The following is a 23,294-nucleotide window of genomic DNA, read 5'->3' as shown; positions in this document are numbered from 1 at the left end:
AGATTTGTATAATGACTCAGAAAAAGTTCAATAAATGGCCTTGACAGACTCAGGGTGTGACTTAAGTGGTAGAGCAGTTGGTCTAGTGTCAGGTCCTGTTTTCAATGCCTTAAGATGGTATTTGCCTTTTTTTTTTTTTTTTGGCATTTGCCTTAAAGAATGTCAATCAGGATACAATAAAGGCACTTAACTGCATAGTCATGTACACTGTACCATTGCTTACAATAGACAAAGTATGGAAACAGCCCAGATGCCATACAACTGATGGCACAGATCAAGAAAATGACATATGTATGTGTATATTTTATGTGTATGTATATATGTATAAGCATGTACATGCATGCATACACTGGATTTTTTTTCAGCCAAGAGGAAGAATTAAATATCAGTTTTCAAGGAAATGGATAGATTTGGTAAAGTCAGGTTCAGAGAGACAAAGGGCAAGTTTTCTCTCTCATGCTGTTATACTGAAAACAAATATATATATATATATATATATATGTATATGATAAACATATGCATGGCCATATACACAAGCATATATAGACATACACATTAAGGTATATATACATGTATATACATGGTAGACATACATATGTATGTATATACATGTATATGTATGAAACTGACTATAGTAAACACAAGATCCTACAGTCTGACCCCTTTAAATGATTAAATGATTAACAGGCAATGTAGCAAAAAGGAAGCTGAAACATGTCTTGACTGGGAGCAGGAGGTAATGGGAAGGGAAAAGATAAATGAAAAGAGAAGAGGTAAGTGAATACATAAAACTCAATGGACATATGAGAAAAGTTGGAAGGGTTTGAAATTCGGAAACGATGTGACTGAGGCGGGGAAGGGGTAGGTAGGAGGGAGAAGGATGGAAGGAGTGATTATGGTTAAGATACATTGTACATATAAATGTGCATGGTAAGTGGAAACATCCTTGTACAGTTATCTGAAGATATTAATGAAAATATCAGTGTTGTTTTTTTTTTTGGGGGGGGGCATGTACCAGTCCTGGGGCTTGAACTCAGGGTCTGGGCATTGTCTCTGGGCTTTTTTTGCTCAAGGCTAGCACGCTACCACCTGAACAACAGCTCCAATTCCATCTTTTTGTTGGTAAATTGGATGTAAGAATCTCAACAGCCGGGAGCAGGTGTCTCATGCCTGTAATCCTAGCTACTCAGGAGGCTAAGATCTGAGGATCATGGTTCAAAGCCAGCCCAGGCAGCAAAGTTCCTGAGACTCTTATCTCCAATAAACCACTAGAAAACTGGAAGTGGCACTGTGGCTCAAGTGGTAGAGCGCTCACCTTGAGCTGAAGAGCGCAGGGACAGAACCCAAGCTCCATAACAACAAAAAAAACACACCTCAATCTTTCACCCAAACGTGTCAACTGTTAAATTTTCTTTAAGTATATATATATATATATATATATTTGCAAATAATTTGAGTAAGTCAAAGAATTCTTTCTGTGTTTGAGACAAGGTCTTACTATGAAGCCTAGGCTGGCCTCAAACTCATTCTTTAGCTCAGGTTGGCCTGGAATTCCCTATCCTCCTGCCTCAGCCTCCCAAGTGCTGGGCTTACAGGCATGGAGAAATCTCTTTTAACCACGAAGTATAGCAGTATGTATTTCCCAATAACGAGATTCTCTTACACAACTCAGTACAGTTATCAACATCAGCAAAGATAATACCATTCTTTTACTCACAGTTCATTTGTACACAATTGTCACCAAGGTCCTTAGTTTGTCATCGGGTTTTTTTTTGGGGGGGAGGGGTCAGTCATGGGCCTTCAACTTGCCCTGGGCGCTGTTTCCTGAGCTTTTCTGCCCAAGGCTAGAGCTCTACCACTTTGAGCCACAGCTCTGCGTTTGGTTTTCTGGTGGTTAATTGAAGTCTCACACTTTAGGGGCTGGGAAGGTGGCTCAGTGGTAGAGCGCTTGCCTTGCCTGTCTGAGGCCCTGGGTTCGATTCCTCAGCACCACATAAGCAGAAAGAAAAAAAAGGCTGGAAGTGGCGCTGTGGCTCAAGTGGTAGAGCGCTAACCTTGAGCTGAAGAGCTGAGGGACAGCACCCAGGCCCAGAGTTCAGGCCCCATGACTGGACCCCCCCCCCAAAAAAAAAAAAAAAAGTCTCACACTTTACTGCCAGGACTGGCTTGGAACTGCAATCCTCAGATCTCAGCCTCCTTGAGTAATAGGATTACAGGTATGAGCCACCAGTGCCCAGCTTTCTTTCTTTTTCTCTTTCTCCTCCACCTCCTCCTCCTTTTATTCTTCCTGGGGTTTGAACTCAAGGTGCTAAGCTTGCTAGGGAGGCACTCTACCACTTGAGCCATGCCCCTAGTCCTCTGCTTTCATCTTGATCCTGATCTTTTGATGAGTAAGGAGAGGCTTTGGAAATAGGATGTTTGGGGCAAGACAAGAGAGGGTGATAGCCCTGCCAGCCCTTTAGGCCAGGTGAGAGGAACACTTCTCCCTGGAAGCCACACAGCAATGCTGACCGCTACTTCTCACTGTCCCCAGCTCTCACAGTGGCTGTCGCCACAGCCCTGTAACCAACCCGTTTTGGTGCTACTTCTCAGCCATCTAGAATCTGGGACCACCTCCAATGTTTGCTCAGGGTCAGTTGTAGCCAAAGTCTAAACAGTGCCCCAAACAGCACACAGGCAGGCACATGGGCAAAGTGGCTTCAAGCCACAGTATCCTACAAGTGTTCCTGTGACCCATTTCACCCCTTAGACTTGCTTTAACTGGAAGGTAATATGACCTCCCATGACTTACCAGAAGGAACAGAGGATTCTTTTGTATTTTTGTTGTTTTTTTTTGCCAGTCCCGGGGCTTTACCTCAGGGCCTGGGCACTGTCCCTGAGCTTTTTGCTCAAAGCTAGCACTCTACCATTTGAGCCACAGCACCACTCCTTTTTCTGTGTGGTGCTAGAAAATCAAACCCAGGGCTTCATGCATGCTAGGCAAGCACTTTACTGCTAAGCCACATTCCTAGCCCCAGAAGGGATGTGTGTATGTGTATGTGTATCTATATATCTGTATCTACACACACATATATATTCTTGGTCAGTCATGAGGCTTGAATTCCCATGCTTTTGTTCTCAAAGCTAGCAATCTACCACATTGAGCCACAACTCCTGGTTTTGGGGTGGTTATAATTAGAGATGAGTCTCACGGAACTTCATGCCTGGGCTGACTTTGAACCATGATCCTCAGATCTCAGCCCCTTGAGTAGCAAGGATTATAGGCATGAGCCACCAGCTCCCTGCTCGAACAGAGGATTTTAAGATTGCTTTTGCCTCTAGCCCCAAGATGGAATCTTAAACATTTCCTATAATAAGTGCTGGCAACACTTTCTGTGTTTATTTTTCAAATAGGTTTTTCATTTTTCTCAAATAGTGGAAGCTTTTAGAGTTGGGGCTTTTATTTTTGGCTCACAGGGCCTAGTTGTGCCTCTCCAAGTATGACTATGCCTGTTTCCATATGGAAAAATCACTGCAGAGTGAATGGATTCACTAGCAGTCTCAGGGCTGTGTATGTACAGAGTTTCTCTCTTGCAAACAGGTGGGGGCTAGATGAGTAGCAATGGCGTTGCAATACATACACTAGCAAGCTGATAGACTAGGATGGTACCAGCTACAGCAAAAGTGAACACATTTTCTGCGCCTGGTAGCACACTGGGCTGAGATGAGGCCTTTGTTTCACTGGGCCTCAGGCTTCCCATCTGTCACATGGGATGATGCCACCTAGTTCATTGCCAAGGAAATACTTTTAGGGTAACAGCCTTTTGCTGTGATTTAGACAGATTTTGAATGGGTTCCCCAAGGGTCCATGTGCTAAAAGTTTGGTCTCCTGTGTAAAAATGTTTAGAAGTAGTGAGACCTTTAAGAGGTCAGACTTGGCTAGAGTCCCTTGGATTACTGGGTCCTGGGGATTGCCCTTCACTGGATTAAGGTAGGTCACAGGATCAAAATTAGGTATTTCAAGAGTGAGTTGTTAGAAAAGAATAACCCTGGCCCTCTTTTTCTTTAGATGACCTGTCTGGTGATGATGTTATTTGCATTTATAACCTCTCATTCTGTTCATTGTAAGAAGGCTCCTCCCACCCTGACACCAACTCCAGTGATGAATTCACACACACTACCCTCCTGACTCCACATCAGCCCTCCCAGTCCAAATCCCTCGGAGGTCATTCAGAAAACATGGTAGCCACTACAACAAAATCTTTTATTAGTGCTAAATAAGAACCCCTGCATTCTTATACTGAGGCAGGAGTTCTTGGATTTTATGCCGAGGTGCTGAGATGGCCTGGATAATTCGCAATGGAGGAAGGTACTTCTGGGATGCCATAAACACTGGGCGACATGGCTTACTCCTTTTTTTGATGTTACACAAATCCAGGATCAAAGACTTTGGGTTGTAGATCTCTTTCTTCCTGGGGTAGCTTGGGATGAATGGTGGCTTTTGTTGAGATTCCATAAGCAGCCGTATCAGGTCCTTCCGAAAGACGTTCCAGTTGTTCTCCTTGAGGAACCTCTGGCATAACTCTTCATCACTGAAGGGCAGGCACAGAACTTTAGCCTCTGCCCCTCCATTCCTGCCTCCTGCTCTACTGATCTAATCCCTTCTTCCCGTATACCTTCCCTTACACCCTACATGTGTCTACTGAGTACCTGAAATGTGGTCAGCCTGAATTAGAGCTGTAGTGTGGATATAAAATACACACCAGATTTCAAGACTTACGACCACCACCAAAAAAGGAATGAAACATATATCACTAATTTTATATTAATATGTCAAAAACAATAATACTTTAAAGATTCTTAATCTAGTAAATACATTAAAATTAACTTCTCTTTTTAGATCTTATAGCTATTAAAAATTTAAATTAAAAATTTACATTAAGGGCCAGGAAGGTGGCTCAGTGGTAGAGTGCCTGCCTTGCATGCATGAGGCCCTGGTTTTGATTACTCAGCACCATATAAGAAGAAAAAGCCAGAAGTGGTGTTGTGGCTTAAGTGGTAGAGCGCCAGTCTTGAGCTGAAGAGCTGAGGGACAGTAGCCAGGCCCACAGTTCAGGCCCCACAACTGACAAAAATAAATAAATAAATAAAACTGAGAGAGAGGGTGACATTGTACAAAATGAAATGTATTCTTGGGGCTGGGAAGGTGGCTCAGTGGTAGAGTGCTTGCCTTGTATGCATGAGGCCCTGGGTTCGATTCTTCAACCCCACATAAGCAAGAAAAAGCCAGAAGTGACACTGTGGCTTAAATGGTAGAGTGCTAGCTTTGAGCTGAAGAGCTGAGGGACAGAGCTCAGGCCCAGAGTTCATGCTCCACAACTGACAAAACAAAAAAACAAAAAAAAAGAAAGAAAAAAAAGAAATGTACTTTCCCTCTCCCCCACTCCCCTTTCCCCAAGAAATGTACTCTTGAGGGACACCAGTGGCTCATGCCTATAATCCTGGCTAGTCTGGAGGCTGATATCTGAGGACTGCAGTTTTGAAGCCAGCCTGGGCAGGAAAGCCTGAGAGACTATTATCTTCAATAAACTATTCAGAAAAATCCAGAAGTGGCTCAAGTGGTAGAGTCCTAGCCTTGAATAAAAGATCAGGGACAGCACCCAGGCCCTGAGTTCAAGCCCCAGGACTGGCATAAATATTTAAAAAAGTTTAAATTATGTTTGTGATCATTAACCACCAAGGAAATCTAAATCAAAATCACAACTAAATACCACTTAGACCCACTAGGATGGCTACCATGATGAACAAGGCTGGCTGTTAAGTTCTGGTGAGGACATGAAATATTAGAATGAGGGTTCTGACACATTGACGGGGGGGCATATAAATGGATGGAGCCACATTCCTCAGAAGGTTAAACAGCATATGACTGGGCCATTCATTCCTAGGCAGATACCTAGCAGAAATAAAAATATCTGTCCATACACAAACTTGAAAAAACAGCTCTACTTCGTACTAAACACATTTCAGGTGCTTAGTCACAGCAGTGGCTACAAGAATGTTCATAACAGCGTAACTCGTAATAGCTAAAAATGTGGAAATTGCCCACAGGTTCACTAAATGGCAAGTGGATAAAGTAAGGAGTGTGTATACTGTATGACTCTGTTTCTATGTAATGTCCAAACAGGCAACTCTAGACAGACAGTAGGTTGGTGGTTGCCTTAGGTAAGTCCTGGCCCCTCCCCTCAGAACATGAGAGGTGAGGCAGCAGGACAGGCTCAGCACTCTTTGGCTCACTGTAAGAGCAGGGCCTATCAAAACCTCTGCTGATTTTCCTTCACTGTCCGACCCAATGGGGTAAGACTAACAACTCACTAACGGGTGATAAACAGATTCAGGACGTTACTAATCAGAACAAAGTCAACTGTGATCCACAGCGATCAACTTAAGGAAAAACAATCTAAAAGTAGAATAGGGTGCAAGCTAGTCCTTTTGGTCTCAGTGATGAGCCAAAGTCAGCTCAAGAAAGCTAACTGGGTTGCACTTCTTCTCAACTCCATGTTTAGTGACATTAGGTTGGTAGCTTGAAACTGTCTATGTGGGCAAATTTATACTACAGAAACCAGCAAACACTGCCAGTGAGGGTGTCTTCTACCTCCAGGATGGCTGGCTGTGAAACATTTACCAGTGTGTCATGGGATAATCTCCCCTTAAAAAATTCCATGAATTCCCAATGTCTCCAATGATGGATAACAATGTCAGACCCTGATCTAGTATTTACCAAACAAGTACTTTACACTGGTTAACTCAATTTTCATACCAATCCATTTAACAAATCTGGAAACTGGGGATCAAAGAGGCAAAGCATGTGATTTTCTTTTCTTTGCCACTCCTGGGGCTTAAGCCCTGGGCCCAGGCGCTGTCTCTGAGCTTTTGTGCTCAAGGCTAGTGCTCTACCACTTGAGCTACAGCTCTACTTCCAGCTCTTTTGATATTTTTAGTGGTGAGTCTTACAGACTTAGCTGAGCTGCCCCACTGACTTTGAACCATGATCTTCGGATTTCAGCCTCCTGAGTAGCTACGATGATAGGCATGAGTCACCAAGCCCAGCTTGATTACAACTTTTTAGGGCATCATTTTATTTATGTAACCAGAGGCTAAGTTGATACAGACAAGATTCCCCCTTCAGATGCTGATGGACACACTGGTTTCTAGTCTACTTTTCACTAATTAGAACAGCACTCCAGAGCCTCAGCTTGATGAGGGGGTCTGGTATTAATCACATAAGCTGAGGTTTCTCTCCTGTCCTCAGAGGCCTGACACTTCAGACACATAGCCCTTTATGCCCTCACCGGACAAGATCAGTGTTAGATCACACTGCTTACTTTGGCCTTGGGGAGTCCCCTGACTTTTTTTTTTTTTTTTTTTTTCTTTTTAACAAATGTGGCTCAGGCGTAGCATGCCCTGGGTAGTATGGAGATGTGATCTAGCCCATGGTATTGATAGGATAGGTAATTTCACCACTAACTCTGTGATCCCTCAACACAGGGATTGAGCTAGATAATGGATATGTCCTGGATGATTTAGCAGTGTAGGAAACCATGAATTCAACAATGAATGAATAAGGATCCTGCCTGTTAGCATTACAGAATGCTGACTGGACAGTGCAAGGCTGAGAGTTCAAACATCTGTGCAATCATGGCAATGTGAACCTTAGTGGAACTGAAATTTCACAAATGCTGACACCAAACCAACCAGGCAGCAATCAAGCTGAGGCTCCTAAGATTTTTCTTTAAGCCATGCTGAGTAGCTGTTTTCCATATTAAAATGTAAGGAACAGAGCAGCGTGACATCTCTGTGCTGGAAGATGCCACCAGAAACCTTCTACTTATATCACCTGTCCTTTCAATTTGCTTTTGATTAAAAAAAATCTATCCAGTTTCTCTTACTTAAGGTATCTACTTTAGTTCTGTGTTTTGTTTTTGTTTTTGAGTAATGGGACTTGAACTCTGGGCCTGAGTGCAGTCCTTCAGCTCTTCAGCTCAAGGCTAGCACTCTATGGCTTGAGCCATAGCGCCTCTTCTGGTTTTCTGGAGGTTTATTGGAGATAAGAGTTTCACGGCCCTTCCTGCCCGGGCTGGCTCTGAACCATGATCCTCAGACCTCAGCCTCCTAAGTAGCTAGGATTACAGGCGTGAGCCACTGGTGCCTGGCAGACCACACCAATTTAGAGTGTAAAAACTTCCTGCTTCTTTTCACCCTTGTCCCAGCATTTGATATCATTTTTTCTTTTACTAAAATAACAAAGAAAAACTTGTTCATGTCATCTGATCAGACATAAACACATTTCCTGCACTGACCTGGGGTAGTCAATCTCGGTACTTAACAATTTTCCTTTTGTTTCATTATCCATCAATTCACAAAACTTTTCTCTTCTCACCCGTATCAGCTCAGCTCCTAGGCTCATAAGACCCATGGGTCGCAAGTCACGTTGGGCCCCTGGGAGGAAGGCCTGGTGAAAACCCTAGAGAAACACAAAAAACTAGCCCTTAGCCCACAGACAGTAGATATTCCAGGTGGGAAAAACAAGGCCTCAAAGGGAAAAGAGGTCATACAAGGCTGAGGAGTGCTAAAGGGGAGGGGCAATTCAGGGCTGTTCTTGCTACATGCCTATGCCCCTCTCAAAGCCTCCTTGGACATCCTGGGGGATCAAGTTCAAACTCCCCACGCGAGCATTGTTATTCCTTATATAGCTTCTTCCTGTCAGTCACCATCAGCCTGTCCTATTGCACCTCCCTCCATCTGCACAAGGATCCAGAGCATACCCAGCTCCTTCACTTTGGTGCCTGCGTTTGTTGAGTTCTGAGCAGCTCTGAAACACTGACAAAGTGCCAAAAAGCAGGCAATGAGGGGGCTGGAAACTATGCCACATGAAGATGGGTTGGAGGAATAGAAGATGTGCTGCCTGAAGAGGATCCATTAATGGAATATTGGCACTGTGCCTGGCTGCAGAAATGCTCAATGAAAACCAAAACAGCATTCTTGAAATATCTAAGGGGCCATCACATGGCAAGGGAATTATACTTCTGTTTTGTTTGGGGGAGGGGAGGGTGAAAAAGGAAGTAGTTTAAAGTTGCAGGAGACCTTTGTGACTCTGGCCAGTGGGAGAGAAGAGAGTATGATAACACAGCAGGAGAAAGAAGGAAGAGAGATGACCTTGGAAACACTGTAACTGAGGAACAGTTGAAAGTGCCTGGTAGATGGGGCACCTTCCTAGGCCCCAGATGACCAAACACAGGGACTTAAGAAAATGGGCTTTCCCAGTCAGGCTGAGAAAGGCCTTTTGCTAGTTCCACTTCTGCCAACTTCTCAGCTTCACATCTACCACCATCCCCAGCAGTGGTCAGCTCATAGCCAAGGTGTTTGTTTCATCCATACCCATTCCCCCGCTACTAGATTAATTTTGCTCTGTGTGTGTGTGTGTGTGTGTGTGTGTGTGTGTGTGTGTGTGTGTGTGTGTGTGTGTGTGTGTGTGTGTGTGTGTGTGTGTGTGTGTGTGTGTGTGTGTGTGTGTGTGCGCATTGCGTGCAAGCATGCTGTTCCTGGGGCTTGAACTCTCAAGTGCTCTATCACTTGAGTCAAAGCTCTACTTATGTCCTTTTTGATGGTTAACTGTTATGTCTTTGAACTACAAGCCTCAGATCTCAGCCTCCTGAATAACTACGATGAGCCCCCAGAACCCAGCTTGTAATGAACTGTTTAAGAGCAGTTTTAGGTTTACAGAAAAACGGAAAAGATTATCAGCTCCCATCCACTCTACACCCAGTTTCCCATTACCAGCATATTACATAAATATGATGTCTTTGTTACACTGAAGAAACTACTACTGATGTATTATTAACCCAAGTCAATGAGTTAATTTGTTTTTAACCTAATGTTGTTTTCTGGTAAACTATTCAGGATATATTTAATTATTGTGTCTCTTCAGCTACCTCTTAGTGGTGACAGTTTTAGACTTTATTTTTCCAGTATGAAAAGTTACTCATCAGGAATTTTGTAGGATGTGATAGTTTTCTTTTGCTTATTATATAGGGGTTATGGACTATTCAAAGGATGAAAAGAGAAGTGATGAGCTGCCTTGCTCAAGGCTAGTGCTCTACCACTCTAAGCTATAGTACCACTTCTGGTTTTCTGAGGGTTAAATGGAAATAAGTCTCACGGACTTTCTTGCCCAAGCTGGCTTTGAACCATAATCTTCAGATTTCAGCCGTCTGAGTACCTAGGATTATAGGTGTGAGCCACTGGTACTGGCCTAAAGTGCCATTTTCATCACATCATATCCAAGGCAATACTATGTATGAGAATTGATGTTGGCCTTTCATCACCTGGCACCTTTCTCCCCCTTTCCATTCTGTTCTCTTCAGAAGGAAGTCAGTGTGAACAGCTCATACCTAAGTATCAAGAGTCATGCCTCCCTCAAGGGCAAGGTATCTAAAAAGTTATGTGGAATTATTCTGCAAGGAAATTTGTCTCTTTTCCATTTACTAATTTTCCTGTTGACTCATTTATATCAATATGTGTTCATGATGTTTAATTTACACTTTGGGTTGGCAATTCAGTAGTTTTATTACTCAAGTTATTCCAGCTTTGACCAGTGGGAGCTCTTTTATTAACCTTCAGATTCCTTTGATTTCAAAGCCTTCCCATTTAGGCTTTATGTTCTAAACACTTTCTTGTTTTCAGGCATGACAAAATGTTCTAGGCACATCTTACCTATTTCTTGTACCAGAAGCATCCACAATTTCTCCAAGGATTTGTTTCCTTTTTTTTTCTTTGTTTTTTTGGTTGGTTGTAGGGCTTCAACTCGGCCTGGGAGCTGTCCCTGAGCTCTTCAGCTCAAGGCGAGAGCGCTCTACTGCTTGAGCAACAGCGCCACTTCCAGTTTTCTAGTAGTTTATTGGAGATAATGAGTCTCACGGACTTTCCTGCCCGGGCTGGCTTTGAACCATGATCCTCAGATCTCAGCCTCCTGAGTAGCTAGGATTTACAGGCGTGAGCCACTGGCACCTGACTTCCTTGTTTCTTTTTTTTAGGAAATCTTAGAAATTAAGATTTGACTTATTCCGGCTCATCTAGTAGTCTTCTACAAGAAGGACATTCTAGCCAGGCGCTAGATCTTGAGTTTGTAGCTTTCCTTGGCTATGCAGAGAGAATATGAGGCCAATTTGGGCTAAAGAGCGATATTTGGGCTGGGAAGGTGGCTCTGTGGTAGAGTGCTTGCCTTGCATGCTCAAGGCCCTGGGTTAGATTCCTCAGCACCACATAAGAAAAAAGCCGGAAGTGGCGCTGTGGCTCAAGTGGTAGAGTGCTAGCCTTGAGCTGAAGAGCTGAGGGACAGCGCCCAGGCCCAGAGTTCAGGCTCCACGACCGGACCCCCCCCCCCCCAAAAAAAAACCATATAAAAAAAAAGAGCGATATTTGATCTCATTAAAACATATTAAAAAATTGATTCGTCATAAAATTCTATGGGCGTTAGCCAGATAATGGTGGCTCAATTAATCTTAGCTACTCAGGAAGCTGAGATCTGAGGACTGCCAGCCCACACAGGAAGGTCTAGGGTACTTTTTTTTTTTTTTTTTTTGGTCCGGTCATGGGGCCTGAACTCTGGGCCTGGGCGCTGTCCCTCAGCTCTTCAGCTCAAGGCTACCGCTCTACCACTCGAGCCATAGCGCCACTTCCGGCTTTTTTCTTTTTGCTTATGTGGTGCTGGGGAATCGGACCCAGGGCCTCAGGCATGCAAGGCAAGCACTCTACCACTGAGCAACCTTCCCAGCCCGTCTAGGGTACTCTTTTTTTTTTTGGTCGGTAGTGGGGCTTGAACTCTGGGCCTGGGTGCTGTCCCTCAGCTCTTCAGCTTAAGGCGAGCGCTCTACCCACTTGAGCTACAGCGCCACTTCCGGTTTTCTGGTGGGTTTTTTTATTGGAGATAGGAGTCTCGCGGTCTTTCCTGCCCGGGTTGGCTTTGAACCGCGATCCTCAGATCTCAGCCTCCTGAGTAGCTAGGATTACTGGCGTGAGCCACCAGCGCCCGGCTCCGTCTAGGGTACTCTTACATCCAGTTAACCACAAGAAAACAGCAAGTGGTACTGTGGCTCAAAATGGTAGTGCAGGGGCTGGGAAGATGGCTCAGTGGTAGAGCGCTTGCCTTGCATGCATGAGGCCCTGGGTTCGATTCCTCAGCACCACACAAGCAGAAAAAAAAAAAGCGGGAAGTGGCACTGTGGCTCAAGTGGTAGAGTGCTAGCCTTGAGGACCGGACCCAAAAAAACAAAAAACAAAAAACAAAATGGTAGTGCACTAATTTTTACACAAAGAGCTCAGGGACAGTACCCAGACCCTGAGTTCAAGCCCCACAACTAAACAAAAATAAATAAAAAATAAATTCTATACAATTTAAAAAGTGATGGCTTTATTTCTGCCATCACAGTGTCAAACAGAATAATTTTACTGTGCCTGAAGTCCCCTGCACTTTCTCTATTCATCTTTTGTTGTTGTTGTTGTTGTTGTTGGTTGTGGAGCACTCAGGGCCTGAATTCTGTCTCTGAGCTCTTTTTGCTCAAGGCTAGTGCTCTACCACTACCTGAGCCACAGTGCCACTTCTAGCTTTTTCTGAGTAGTTTATTAGAGGTAAGAGTTTCACAGACTTTCCTGCCTTGGGCTGGTTTTGAACCACAATACTCAAATCTCAGCCTCCTGACTAGCTACCAGCACCCGGCTTTGTTTTCTTTTAAAACAACATCATATTATGTAGCCTAGGCTTGCCTCAAATCCCCATCTTCTGCCCTAGCCCCCTGAGTGCTGGGAATATAGGTATATACTACCACATTAGCCTCCTTGGCTTCTTTAATCTTTTATGTAGTTTTACATGTATTTTCTTTGTGTACGTAGATGTGTGTGTATGTAGAGAGGTACTGGGGATCAAACCTAGTGCCTTACACATGCCAAGGATGGGTTTCACCATTGAGCTACATACTCAGCATGTACATTCTCAACATATTTTGTTGGGTTTATACCTAAGAATTTGTGTGTGTGTGTGTGTTGGTTCTGGAGCTTGGAATTAGGGCCTCATGCTCTCCCTAGATTATCTGCTCTGTGATGGCACTCTACTATTCTACTGTACCCCCCCACTTCCAGTTTTTGGCTGGTTACCTAACAATAGGAATCTCTTGGATTTGTCTGCCTAGCAATCCTCAAATCTCAGACACCTGAGTAGCAATGATTACCCAGCAGTGCTCAGCCCAGAAATTCATGTTTTTTCGGGAAGTGGTGCTGTGGCTTAAGTGGAGAGTAACAGCCTTGAGAGAAAGAATATCAGGGGCAATATCCAAAAGCACTAAGTTCAAACCACTTCTGGACTGTCACATACACACAAACACACAAAAAAGAATCTGAACATTTTAGTTGAGTACCAGTGGCTCATGCCTATAATTCTAGCTACTCAGGAAGCTTAGATCTGAGGGCAGCAATTCCCAGCCAGCCTGGGCTGGAAAGTCCATGAGACTCTTATCTCCAATAAACTACTCAGAAAAAGCCGGAAGTGGCATTGTGGCTCAAGTAGTAAAACACTAGCCTTGAACAAAGAGAAGCTCAGGGACAGAGCCCAGGCCCTGAGTTCAAGCCTTAAAAAAAAAAAAAAAAAGCATGGTTTTCTTTTGAATTCCAATTTTCATTGCTAGAATAAGGAAAACAACTGTCTTTAACATCAATCCTCTATCCACCAGCCTCATTGGAATTACTTACTAGTTCGGAAATGGATTCTTTGGAATTGTCTACATAGATAATCACGTTGTCTGAAAATAAAGTCAATTTTATTTCTTCCTATATACTTTTTATTTCCTCCCCCCCCACCCCCGCTTAATGTATGACTTGCTAGGAGTCTCAGGATAATGTTGGACAAGAGCCATGCACTTGCAGGCTCATGCCTGTAATACTAGCTAATCATGAGGCTGAAACCTGAGGATCATGGTTTGAAGCTAGTGCAGGCAGGAAAACCCTGAGAGACTTATCTCTAATTAACCACCAAAAAAGTCAGAAGTGGAAATGTTGCTCAAATGGTAGAGTGCTAGCCTTGAGCAAAACCCCACAAAGACTACAGGACTGGAGTTCAATTCCAGGACCAGTACAAAAACAACAAAACGAAATGTTGGTCTGGAGTGGTAACAGAGAACATCCTTGCCTTACTACTTGTTGATTATTTATTTATTTTTTTGTCGGTCATGGGGCTTGGACTCTGGGCCAGAGCGCTGTCCCTCAGCTCTTCAGCTCAGGCTAGTGCTCTACCACTTGAGCCACAGAGCCACTTCTGGTTTTCTGGGAGTTTATTGGAGATAAGAGTTTTGCAGCTTTGTCTGCCCGGGCTGGCTTTGAACCATGATGCTCAGATCTCATCCTCCTGAGTAGCTAGGATTACAGGTGTGAGCCACTGGCGTGGCCTTGTTGATTATTTTATTTATTTTATTTTTATATTTAGAGAGAGAGAAAGAGGAAGGAAGGAAGAAAGGAAGAAAGGGAGGGAGGGAGGGAAAGGAATATCTTGTGTTTCAGAAGGAACATGCTCTGGTGACTTTAGACTTCTAGCCTGCAGAAATGTAAGTTAAAATCTGTTTTGTTTATTTTTGCTTATGTGGTACTGAGGAATCGAACCCAGGGCCTCATGCATGCAGGGCAAATGCTCTACCACTGAGCCACCTTCCCAGCGCCCTTGTTGATTATTTTAAAGCAAATTCTGTGGGAATATCACTTCATCTGTGTGTGTGTGTGTGTGTGTGTGTGTGTCTCTGTGTGTGTCTGTGTGTGTGTGTGTATGTGTGTCTGTGAGTTTTGCTGGATTCAAACCCAAAGCTTGTAAATGCTAGGCAAACATTCCACAACTAAGCATCATTCCTTCCCCCTCACCACCTACCTACCAACCTATATACCCCCCCCCTTTTTTTTTCTTTTTTTGGTCAGTCATGGGGCTTGAACTCTGGGCCTGGGAGCTGTCTCTGAGTTCTTCAGTTCAAGACAAGTGCTCTACCACTTGAGCCACAGTGCCTTTTCTGGTTTTCTGCTGGTTAATTGGATAAGAGTCTCACAGCCTTTCCTGCCCGGGCTGGCTTTGAACTGTGATCCTCAGATCTTAGCCTCCTGAGTAGTGTGGATTACAGGCTTGAGTCACTGGCACCCAACATGACCTATGTACCTTTCTAATCTTCTTTTTTTTTTTGCCAGTCCTGGAGCTTGAAATCATGGCCTGGGCTCCCTGAGCCTCTCTGTGCTCAAGGCTAGCGCTCTACCACTTGAGCCACAGTGCTACTCCCAGCTTCCCCCCCCCGTTTATGTGGTACTGAGGAATTGAACCCAGGGCTTCATGCATGCTAGGCAAGCACTCTACCACTAAGCCACATTCCCAGCACCATTCTGACTTTTTGAACTCACAATCTTCCTGAGTGAAGCTTCCCAAGTTTTGGGATTATAGGGATTATATCATACCTAGCTCATATCTCTTCAAAATATAAGAACTTTTTGGAAAAAAAAATAGCCACAATATACTTCTACCCTTTTAAAAATCAACAGTATTTCCAAATATCATCAAATATAGAGGGATGTTTCTAAATCTCTCAGTGCCCAACACTCCCAGCGCAATCATTTTACACACTACATCATGAACAGAGCTCCCTGTGCACTTACCACAGTTTCTCCTTCTTCCACAGTATGGACCTTCATATAGACCCCCACTACAGCCTCCTTGGGGAGCTCACCAAACTTGGTATTGACCATAGAACATTTGATTGGATAAGGAAACCTGGATCTGAAACATGAAAGCGTGTTAGAGAGAACTCTAACGCACAGCTCGTAAGGTTTGAGTAATCACCCTGACTACGGCACACTGAGAACTCTTGCCTCCTGAAGGTGAGAAAATTCAAAATGAAGCTCTGAGACAGATCAAACAGTCAGGAGCTGAAGAAGTGGAGCAGGGAGGAGACTTAAGAACAAGGATTCCTTACACACCTGAAAGCTGTTTACTTAAAGGACTGATGACCTCATGAGTGGAACTAGGCCTGATGGGTTAGAAGTCTAGAGAGTCCAAGGGATCTGGATAAGGGTTGGTACTCAGGATTATTTGGTGGAGTAAGGAATATCTAAGAGTCAGAGCTGTCTAGAAATGGAAAAGATTGCTGTATCCTTGGTTACAGCAGCAAAACTAGGGGCTCTTTTGGACAGGAAGACAGAGGAGAGGTGATTTGTCTTGTTTCCCTGGGTAGGCTACAGCCCCTAGACCTTGTTAATAGTAGGTTTAATTTCACACATACAATCCATTGTGCTTTCTTTGGTGGTTTTATAAATTACAAGGAATAGAAGGTTATGCTGTTTGGATGATAAAGATTATTTCCCAGGCTTGAACACTCGCTCTTCCTACCTCTGTGACCTTGAACAAGCAACTCACCCTCTGTACCCTTTGTTTTCTCACCTAAACGATGAAGTGATAATAATAGCACTCCTAGAGTTTTTGTGAGGATTAAATTAGATAATACAGTAATAGGTACAGAAGCATTCTGTGTCACATATAATAGTTATTACTCCATTTGCCTGGCTTGCAACAACCCTGGGACTTTCTATTAAGACATAAGACTTGAAGCCGTGTGCTGGTGGCTCACGCCTGTAATCCTAGCTACTCAGGAGGCTGAGATCTGAGGATCACGGTTCAAAGTTAGCCTGGGCAGGGCAGGAAAGTCTGTGAGACTCTTATCTCTAATAAACCACTGGAAAACAGGAAGTGGCAACCGGAAGCGGCTTTGTGGCTCAAGCGGTAGAGCACTCGCCTTGAGCTAAAGAGTGCAGGGACAGCGCCCAGGCCCAGAGATCAAGTCCCACAACTGACCAAAAAGAAAAAAAAACATTAAGACTTGAGAGGTCAACGGCCAAAATATGTGTCCAAGCCAGATTGAGAACCTGGGTTGAGTCAACTGAAAATCAGGCTCTAATCTGCTGTGCTACAGTGTGCTCTTAGCAGAACAGAATTTCTGAAGAAGCTGAGTTGGAAGGTCTAGTAATACATATAGAGAGCCAGAAGATTTTTCCTGCTGCTTTCCTTAAATGGGTTACAGAGGTCCTGAGAAAAGATGTAGCTGACTGCCAAAAAACAGTAGGCCTGTTAGTTTGAGGCAGAGAACACAGGTCCTGGATGTCAAACCTAGGACTTTTCTATGCTATCTTCTATATGTGCCCACCCCGCTGGGGATAGCCTATCTGCCACCTCTACACTTCCTTCCCAGAATCCCTGACATTCTGTTCTATAAGTTATTACCCCTTCTACAATCAAATCTGTAGAGCTGGGGATATAGCTCAGAGATAATGCCTGCTAGAAAACGTAAGGCCTTAGGAAGAGAAAAAAAAAACCAAGCCACACTGAGTCTTTTATTTGCTAAGAGATGAGCTTACCTGATCTTAGGGCCCATTATCTTTGGCAGAGTATTTTCTGGGTCTTGGAACCTCTCATTTAAACTTGTCCCCTCTTGCTCACAAGCTTTCTGGAGATGTAGGAGTTTCAAAGCAGTGAAGTCCTGTAGAGGATACGATTTAATCTGGAATTCTTTAAATCTCTTCTCAGGATATGGTTCTGTTAGAGAAAGCCCAGGAAAGCACATTAAATGGGTATTTGCAATGTAACAGTATAGTTTATAGTAACCTGCCTTCAATAACATGGCAATAAGAGAATGTAGAAAAGAAAAACATGTAATGTCCTTTGGTGTGTACCCTATGCTTGAACTTTCCATCCAGAGAAGTACAATTAGGCAGAAAAGAGGTAATATGAACATCACAGATATCAAGTTGCCTTGAATAGGGTTGAAGTTATATTTAAACTAAGATCTATTTGCTTCAAAGCTTGTATCTTTCCATTAATAGATCATATTTTTCCTGGCTTTCAAACTGGCCTCCCAAATTAGGACACAAAGGAGGTTTATAGTACAGTACTTGTCTAGCATAAAAAAGGTCCTGGGTTCAATATTGGGGAAGATACAGTAATAAAGGAGATGGGTGAGATAGATGCCAGTGGCTCATGTCAGTAACCCTCCTACAAATCTCAGGAGACTGAGATTTGAGGATCATAGTTTGAAGCTAGCCTGAGCAGGAAAGTCAACGAGACCCCTATTCTCCAGTTAAGCAGCAAAGAGCCCAAAGTGGAGCTGTGGCTCAAATGGTAGAGCACCAGCCTTCAGCTAAAATGCTCAGATTATAGCATCCAGGCTCTGAATTCAAGCCCCAGTGCCTGCACCAAAGACAGGGAGTGGGGCGGGATGACTGGCACAGAACTTTGGTTAAATCATGTAATCTGTAGAGCCCCGCTCACTCCTGCTGCTGCCTCCACAGCATTATTGAAAGAATTACAGGGTAAAAGAAGGGCTGAGTTTGCATGTATGGAAATATCACAATGAAACCCCTTCATACACTAACTGTATGCTAACAAAAAGAGAAAGAATGAATTACAGATAAAGTAGTATATGCCTAGGATAATGCTAGCATATAATAGGCCCTCCATACAGTTATTGAAAAGAAATATTATTTGGAAATAATGAACAAATCAACTACTCTAAAATAGTATACTTAAAATAGTATGCTTAGTGGAAGAAGCCAGACACCAAAGAGTTCAAACTGGTTGATTCCACTTCCATGGAACCCCAGGAAAGAGAAGCCTAATGTATAGTGAAAGTGGTTGCCTAGGCCAGGGTTGAGGTGTGGCTGGGAAGGGCCAAGAGGGAGCTTGCTAGGGAGGGAGAGAAGGAGAGAGGAAGAAAGGGGAGAAGGGATCGGAGGAGAGAGGGAGAAAAGCCTGACTAACAATAATAAAAAAAAGTAACCTAGCAGGGCGCTGATGGCTCACGCCTGTTAATCCTAGATACTCAGGAAGCTGAGATCTGAGGATCTCGGTTCAAAGCCAGCCTGGGCAGGAAAGTCCGTGAGACTCTTATCTCCAATAAACCACTAGAAAACCGGAAGTGGCGCTGTGGCTCAAGTGGTAGAGTGCTCGCTTTGAGCTGAAGAGCACAGGGATAGCACCCAAGCCCAGAGTTCAAGCCCCACGACCAACCAAAAAAAAAAAAAGTAACCTAATTTTTTTCTGTACTGCTGCTAAGAAAATGCACTTTAAGCTGGGCACCATGGCTCACATTTGTAATCCTATCTACTCAAAGAGGCTGAGATATAAGGACTGCAGTTCAAAGCCAGCCCAGGCAGGAAAGTCTGTGAGAGTCATCTCCAATTAACCACTAAAAAAAGCCAGAAATGGAGTTGTGGTTCAAGTGGTAGAGTACTAGCCTTGAGCACAAAAGCTTAGGTTCAGCACCCAGGCCCTGAGTTCAAGCCTCAGGACTGGCACAAAAAAACAAAACTAAAAAATAAAACCCCCACTTCACCCCTGCCCCCAGCTCCTTCAGCACTGGGATTTAAACTTAAGGCCTTTCATTTTGCTAGGCAAGCACTCTACCTCCAGCAAGAAATTCACTCTACAGGGCTGGTAAGGTGGCTCAGTGGTAGAGCACTTGCCTTGCATGCTTGAGGCCCTGGGTTCGATTCCTCAGCACCACATACGCAAAAAGAAAAAAGCTGGAAGTGGTGCTGTGGCTCAAGTGGTAGAGCGCTAGCCTTGAGCTGAAGAGCTGAGGGACAGCCCAGGCCCAGAGTTCAGGCCCCACAACTGGACCCCCCCCCAAAAAAAAAAGAAATTCACTTTACACATACAAATAAAATAAACATAGAAGGATACAAAAAAGATATATCAAACTAGTATTAATCATAAGGAAGTTAAACTAAATCAAAAGAAGTGGCTAAATTAGTATTAAAAAAAAAAAAAAGAGGGTTGGAAATGTGGCTTAGTGGTAGAGTGCTTGCCTAGCATGCATGAAGCCCTGGGTTCAATTTCTCAGTACCATATAAACAAAAAAAGCCAGAAGTGGTGCTGTAGCTCAAGTGGTAGAGCACTAGCCTTGAGCAAAAGCAGCTCAAGGAGTCGGGCACTGGGTGGCTCTCGCCTGTAATCCTAGCTACTCAGGAGGCTGAGATCTGAGGATCATGGTTCAAAGCCAGCTCGGACAGGAAAGTCCATGAGACTCTTACCTCCAATAAACCACTCGAAAACTGAAAGTGGCGCTGTTGTTCAAACAGGAGAGGGCTCGCCGCCTTGAGCTAAAGAGTGCAGGGACAGGGCCCAAGCCCAGAGTTCAAGCCCCACGCCCAACCAAAAAAAAAAAAAAAAAAAGCTCAGGAACAATGCTCAGGCCCTGAGTTCAAGCCCCAGTAATCTTGGCTACTCAGGAGGCTGAGGTCTGAGGGTCACAATTCAAAGCCAACCCAAGGCAGAAAAGTCTGTTAGATTTTTCTCCAAATTATCACTGGAAGTAGAGCTAAGGCTAAAAGTGATATACAGCACTAGCCTTGAGCAAAAAGAACTCAGTGACAGTGCCTAAGCTCTGAGCTGAGTTCAAGCCCCAGGACTGGTCCCCCCTCTCCCCAAAAAAGGTTTTAGAGCAAAGAAATTAATTTTATTTATTTATTTATTGTTGGTTGTGGGGCTTGGGCTCTGTTCCTCAGCTCTTCAGTTCAAGGTGAGCGCTCTACTGCTTGAGCCACAGCGCCACTTCTGATTTTCTAGTGGTTCACTGAGATAAGAGTCTCACGGATGTTCCTGCCTGGGCTGGCTTTGAACCGAGATCTTCAGATCTCAGCCTCCTGAGTAGCTAAGGATTACAGGTGTGAGCCACCAGCGCCTGGCCTTAGAAATTAATTTTATAGTGATACAGAATTCAAGTCTAACCATTAATTCTCTAAAAAATAAAACTTCAAAATACATGAAGCAAAATAGGATAGAAATGCAAGGAGAAAATATATCTACAATTATGTACAATTGGAAATGTTTGCAACTCTTTATTAACAATCAATACAGCAAGAAGAGAAAGATAGGAAGGATACAGATGACTAAGGCTACAGACTAACTTTGATTAACATTCACAGCACACTGCATCCAATGGCAGCATATTCTTTTGACATGTAAATGAAGCATTTACCAAAATAGATTATATTCTAGGCCATAAAACAAGTTTCTATATATCTAAAAACATTCCAACTACCCAAAGTATTTTATTATAGAAATCAAAACAGGAAGATGGTTGAATAGTTCCAAAATATTTGGAAACCTTTCTAAATATTCAATGGGTCAAAGATGAAGAAATTAAAAGGGAAATTGAAAAATATTTTGAACTGAATGACAATGAAAACATGACATTATCAAAATCTCTAGTAGTTTGGCAGTAGAAAAGACAAAATGACAGGACTGACATCTAGTAAACATTTACTAAGCCCCATGAATATACATCATTCATTTCAGCCTCCCTGTAGCCACATGACAATGATAACTAACGTAACTAATGCATCCAGGTAGTGTTCTAAGAGTTTTGTATGTTAGCAGGCTTAATATTCTAACAATCCTATAAGGTAGGATTGTAATTCATGTTTTACAGACTGTGAGGACATGGCATATGGAACAGTCACTTGTCCAACATCACAAAGGGTGCTAGTCATTGGAATCAGCTGGGCCAGGACTCTGAAGTCCTCCATTGTTATTACTCCTATGATCTGAAGAAAAGAGTCACTGCTCTTCCTCAGTTTCTATTTTTTTTTTTTTTTTTTTGGGTCCGGTCGTGGGGCCTGAACTCTGGGCCTGGGCACTGTCCCTCAGCTCTTCAGCTCAAGGCTAGTGCTCTACCACTTGAGCCACAGCGCCACTTCCGGCTTTTTTCTTTTTGCTTATGTGGTGCTGAGGAATCGAACCCAGGGCCTTGAGCATGCAAGGCAAGCGCTCTACCACTGAGCCACCTTCCCAGCCCATTCTTCCTCAGTTTCTATACCTGTCAAATGGAGATATAATCACACCTTCTTGAAAAGCTAATATAAACTGTTAAGCTAGATACTTGGTATATAATCATTAATGCTGCTACTCATATTAATGTATTTATGAGTTTGGATAGAATCTAGAGATTGTCTATGAACATTTGCAGCTTGGGATGCATCTAAAACCAGACATGGTAGCTATCTGAGTTGCTTCTGAGTAGCTACTAGATGCCAGGAATGGCCCTAAGCCCTGAGAATATAAAGTCCTTATAGGGGTTAAATTCCAAGGAGACAGCTATTTAATAATCTTGGAGTCGATTATATGATTTCAGTGGGGTTAAATGGCATAGAAGAGAAAAGCAGAGTATGTGAATGGGCTATAATGAGGAAAGAAGATGCTGATCCAGCATTAGAATCAGGGAGAATTCCTGGGGGAAAGAATGTTTAATCTAAAATTCAAATGGCAGAAATGATCTAGGCAAAAGAGGAAAGGGAGGGAAAAGGATGTGTGAGGCAAGGAGTAGACAGCCACAAGGCAGAACCTGCTGAGCACAACGGAAGAGGCTGGAAAGGAGGCAGGGCTAAAAACCAGGTTCCCATGACTGGTAGAAGAAGGAATCAAACCAGACATCCTGTCTGGCCCTTTGAGCTCCAGATGTCTGGAATTCTTTGGGCTGGAAACTAGAGCCAGGCGATGCCTGGATGTTCCCTGCTGTGCTACTGGCTGACAGATGTGGCCATCTGGCTTACCCTTGAGGTGAGCCCTCAGAGGTCTGTCGTCTATCAGCTCCAGACACTGCCAGATCCACTTGTAATAGGAAAGTGAGGAGGCAAGGTCTACCAGCCTCAAGATTTCACAGCTGCCCTGTACACATAGAAGAACACAAACACAGGGTTGAGCTGGGATGCTTCTGCTTGGCCAGGCTCTCAAATAAGCCCTCTGTATTGTATCTGACCCATTTTGTTTTATTTGCTCAATGCAGTTGTTTCATGTTCCTTTGTTTTCTTAAAAAATTTTTTTATTATATTTAAGTAGTTGTACAAAGAAGTTCCCATTCTACAAAACAGTATATGAGTACAAGGTGTCTGACATTGTCCTTTGTTTTCTTAATAAAAATACTAGCTTGCCATAAAAAGTCAAACAGCTAAAGTAGCAAAAAAACAAATACCATGCTAACACTGGAACAAATATCACAATGAAGGTCATTATTGGGGCAGTTTATAGTGAAATGCACTATAAACTTGCCAATTATACAGGTCTATGAATACTAAAATTCTCTGCATTTTGCAATTATTCTGTGGCTGATTTCTGGTATCAGAAAATAGTCACAGGCAGAACTCATGCCTATTTGTAGCTAGTTGGGAGGCAGACAATGAGAGAACCATGGTTTAAG

General features: G+C 43.4%; 1 protein-coding gene across 11 annotated transcripts in view; it reads right to left on the bottom strand.

The window, feature by feature from the left end:
* Positions 1-4,224: 4,224 nt before the first annotated feature.
* Positions 4,225-23,294, bottom strand: part of Cnbd2 (cyclic nucleotide binding domain containing 2) — a 41,575-nt gene continuing 22,505 nt past the window's right edge. For 9 of the 11 annotated variants that reach the window (XM_070007176.1, XM_070007177.1, XM_070007179.1 and 6 more), the window contains 5 exons: positions 22,651-22,765; positions 17,458-17,635; positions 15,706-15,826; positions 8,337-8,500; positions 4,225-4,571 (listed from right to left, as the gene is read on the bottom strand). In XM_070007176.1, coding sequence (XP_069863277.1) covers positions 4,253-4,571; positions 8,337-8,500; positions 15,706-15,826; positions 17,458-17,635; positions 22,651-22,765 — 897 coding nt within the window. In that variant the 3' untranslated portion in view covers positions 4,225-4,252. The remainder of the gene's footprint in view (positions 4,572-8,336; positions 8,501-15,705; positions 15,827-17,457; positions 17,636-22,650; positions 22,766-23,294) is intronic. The other 2 variants (XM_070007183.1, XM_070007184.1) reach the window with 2 other exon arrangements.

This window comes from Dipodomys merriami, unplaced genomic scaffold, assembly GCF_024711535.1.
Source record: "Dipodomys merriami isolate MVZ:Mamm:240054 unplaced genomic scaffold, mDipMer1.0.p SCAF_7, whole genome shotgun sequence".
In the NCBI taxonomy this organism is placed as follows: Eukaryota; Metazoa; Chordata; class Mammalia; order Rodentia; family Heteromyidae; genus Dipodomys; species Dipodomys merriami.
The sequence above is the reverse complement of the archived record's forward strand: the minus strand, read 5'-3'. Positions and strand labels throughout refer to the sequence as shown.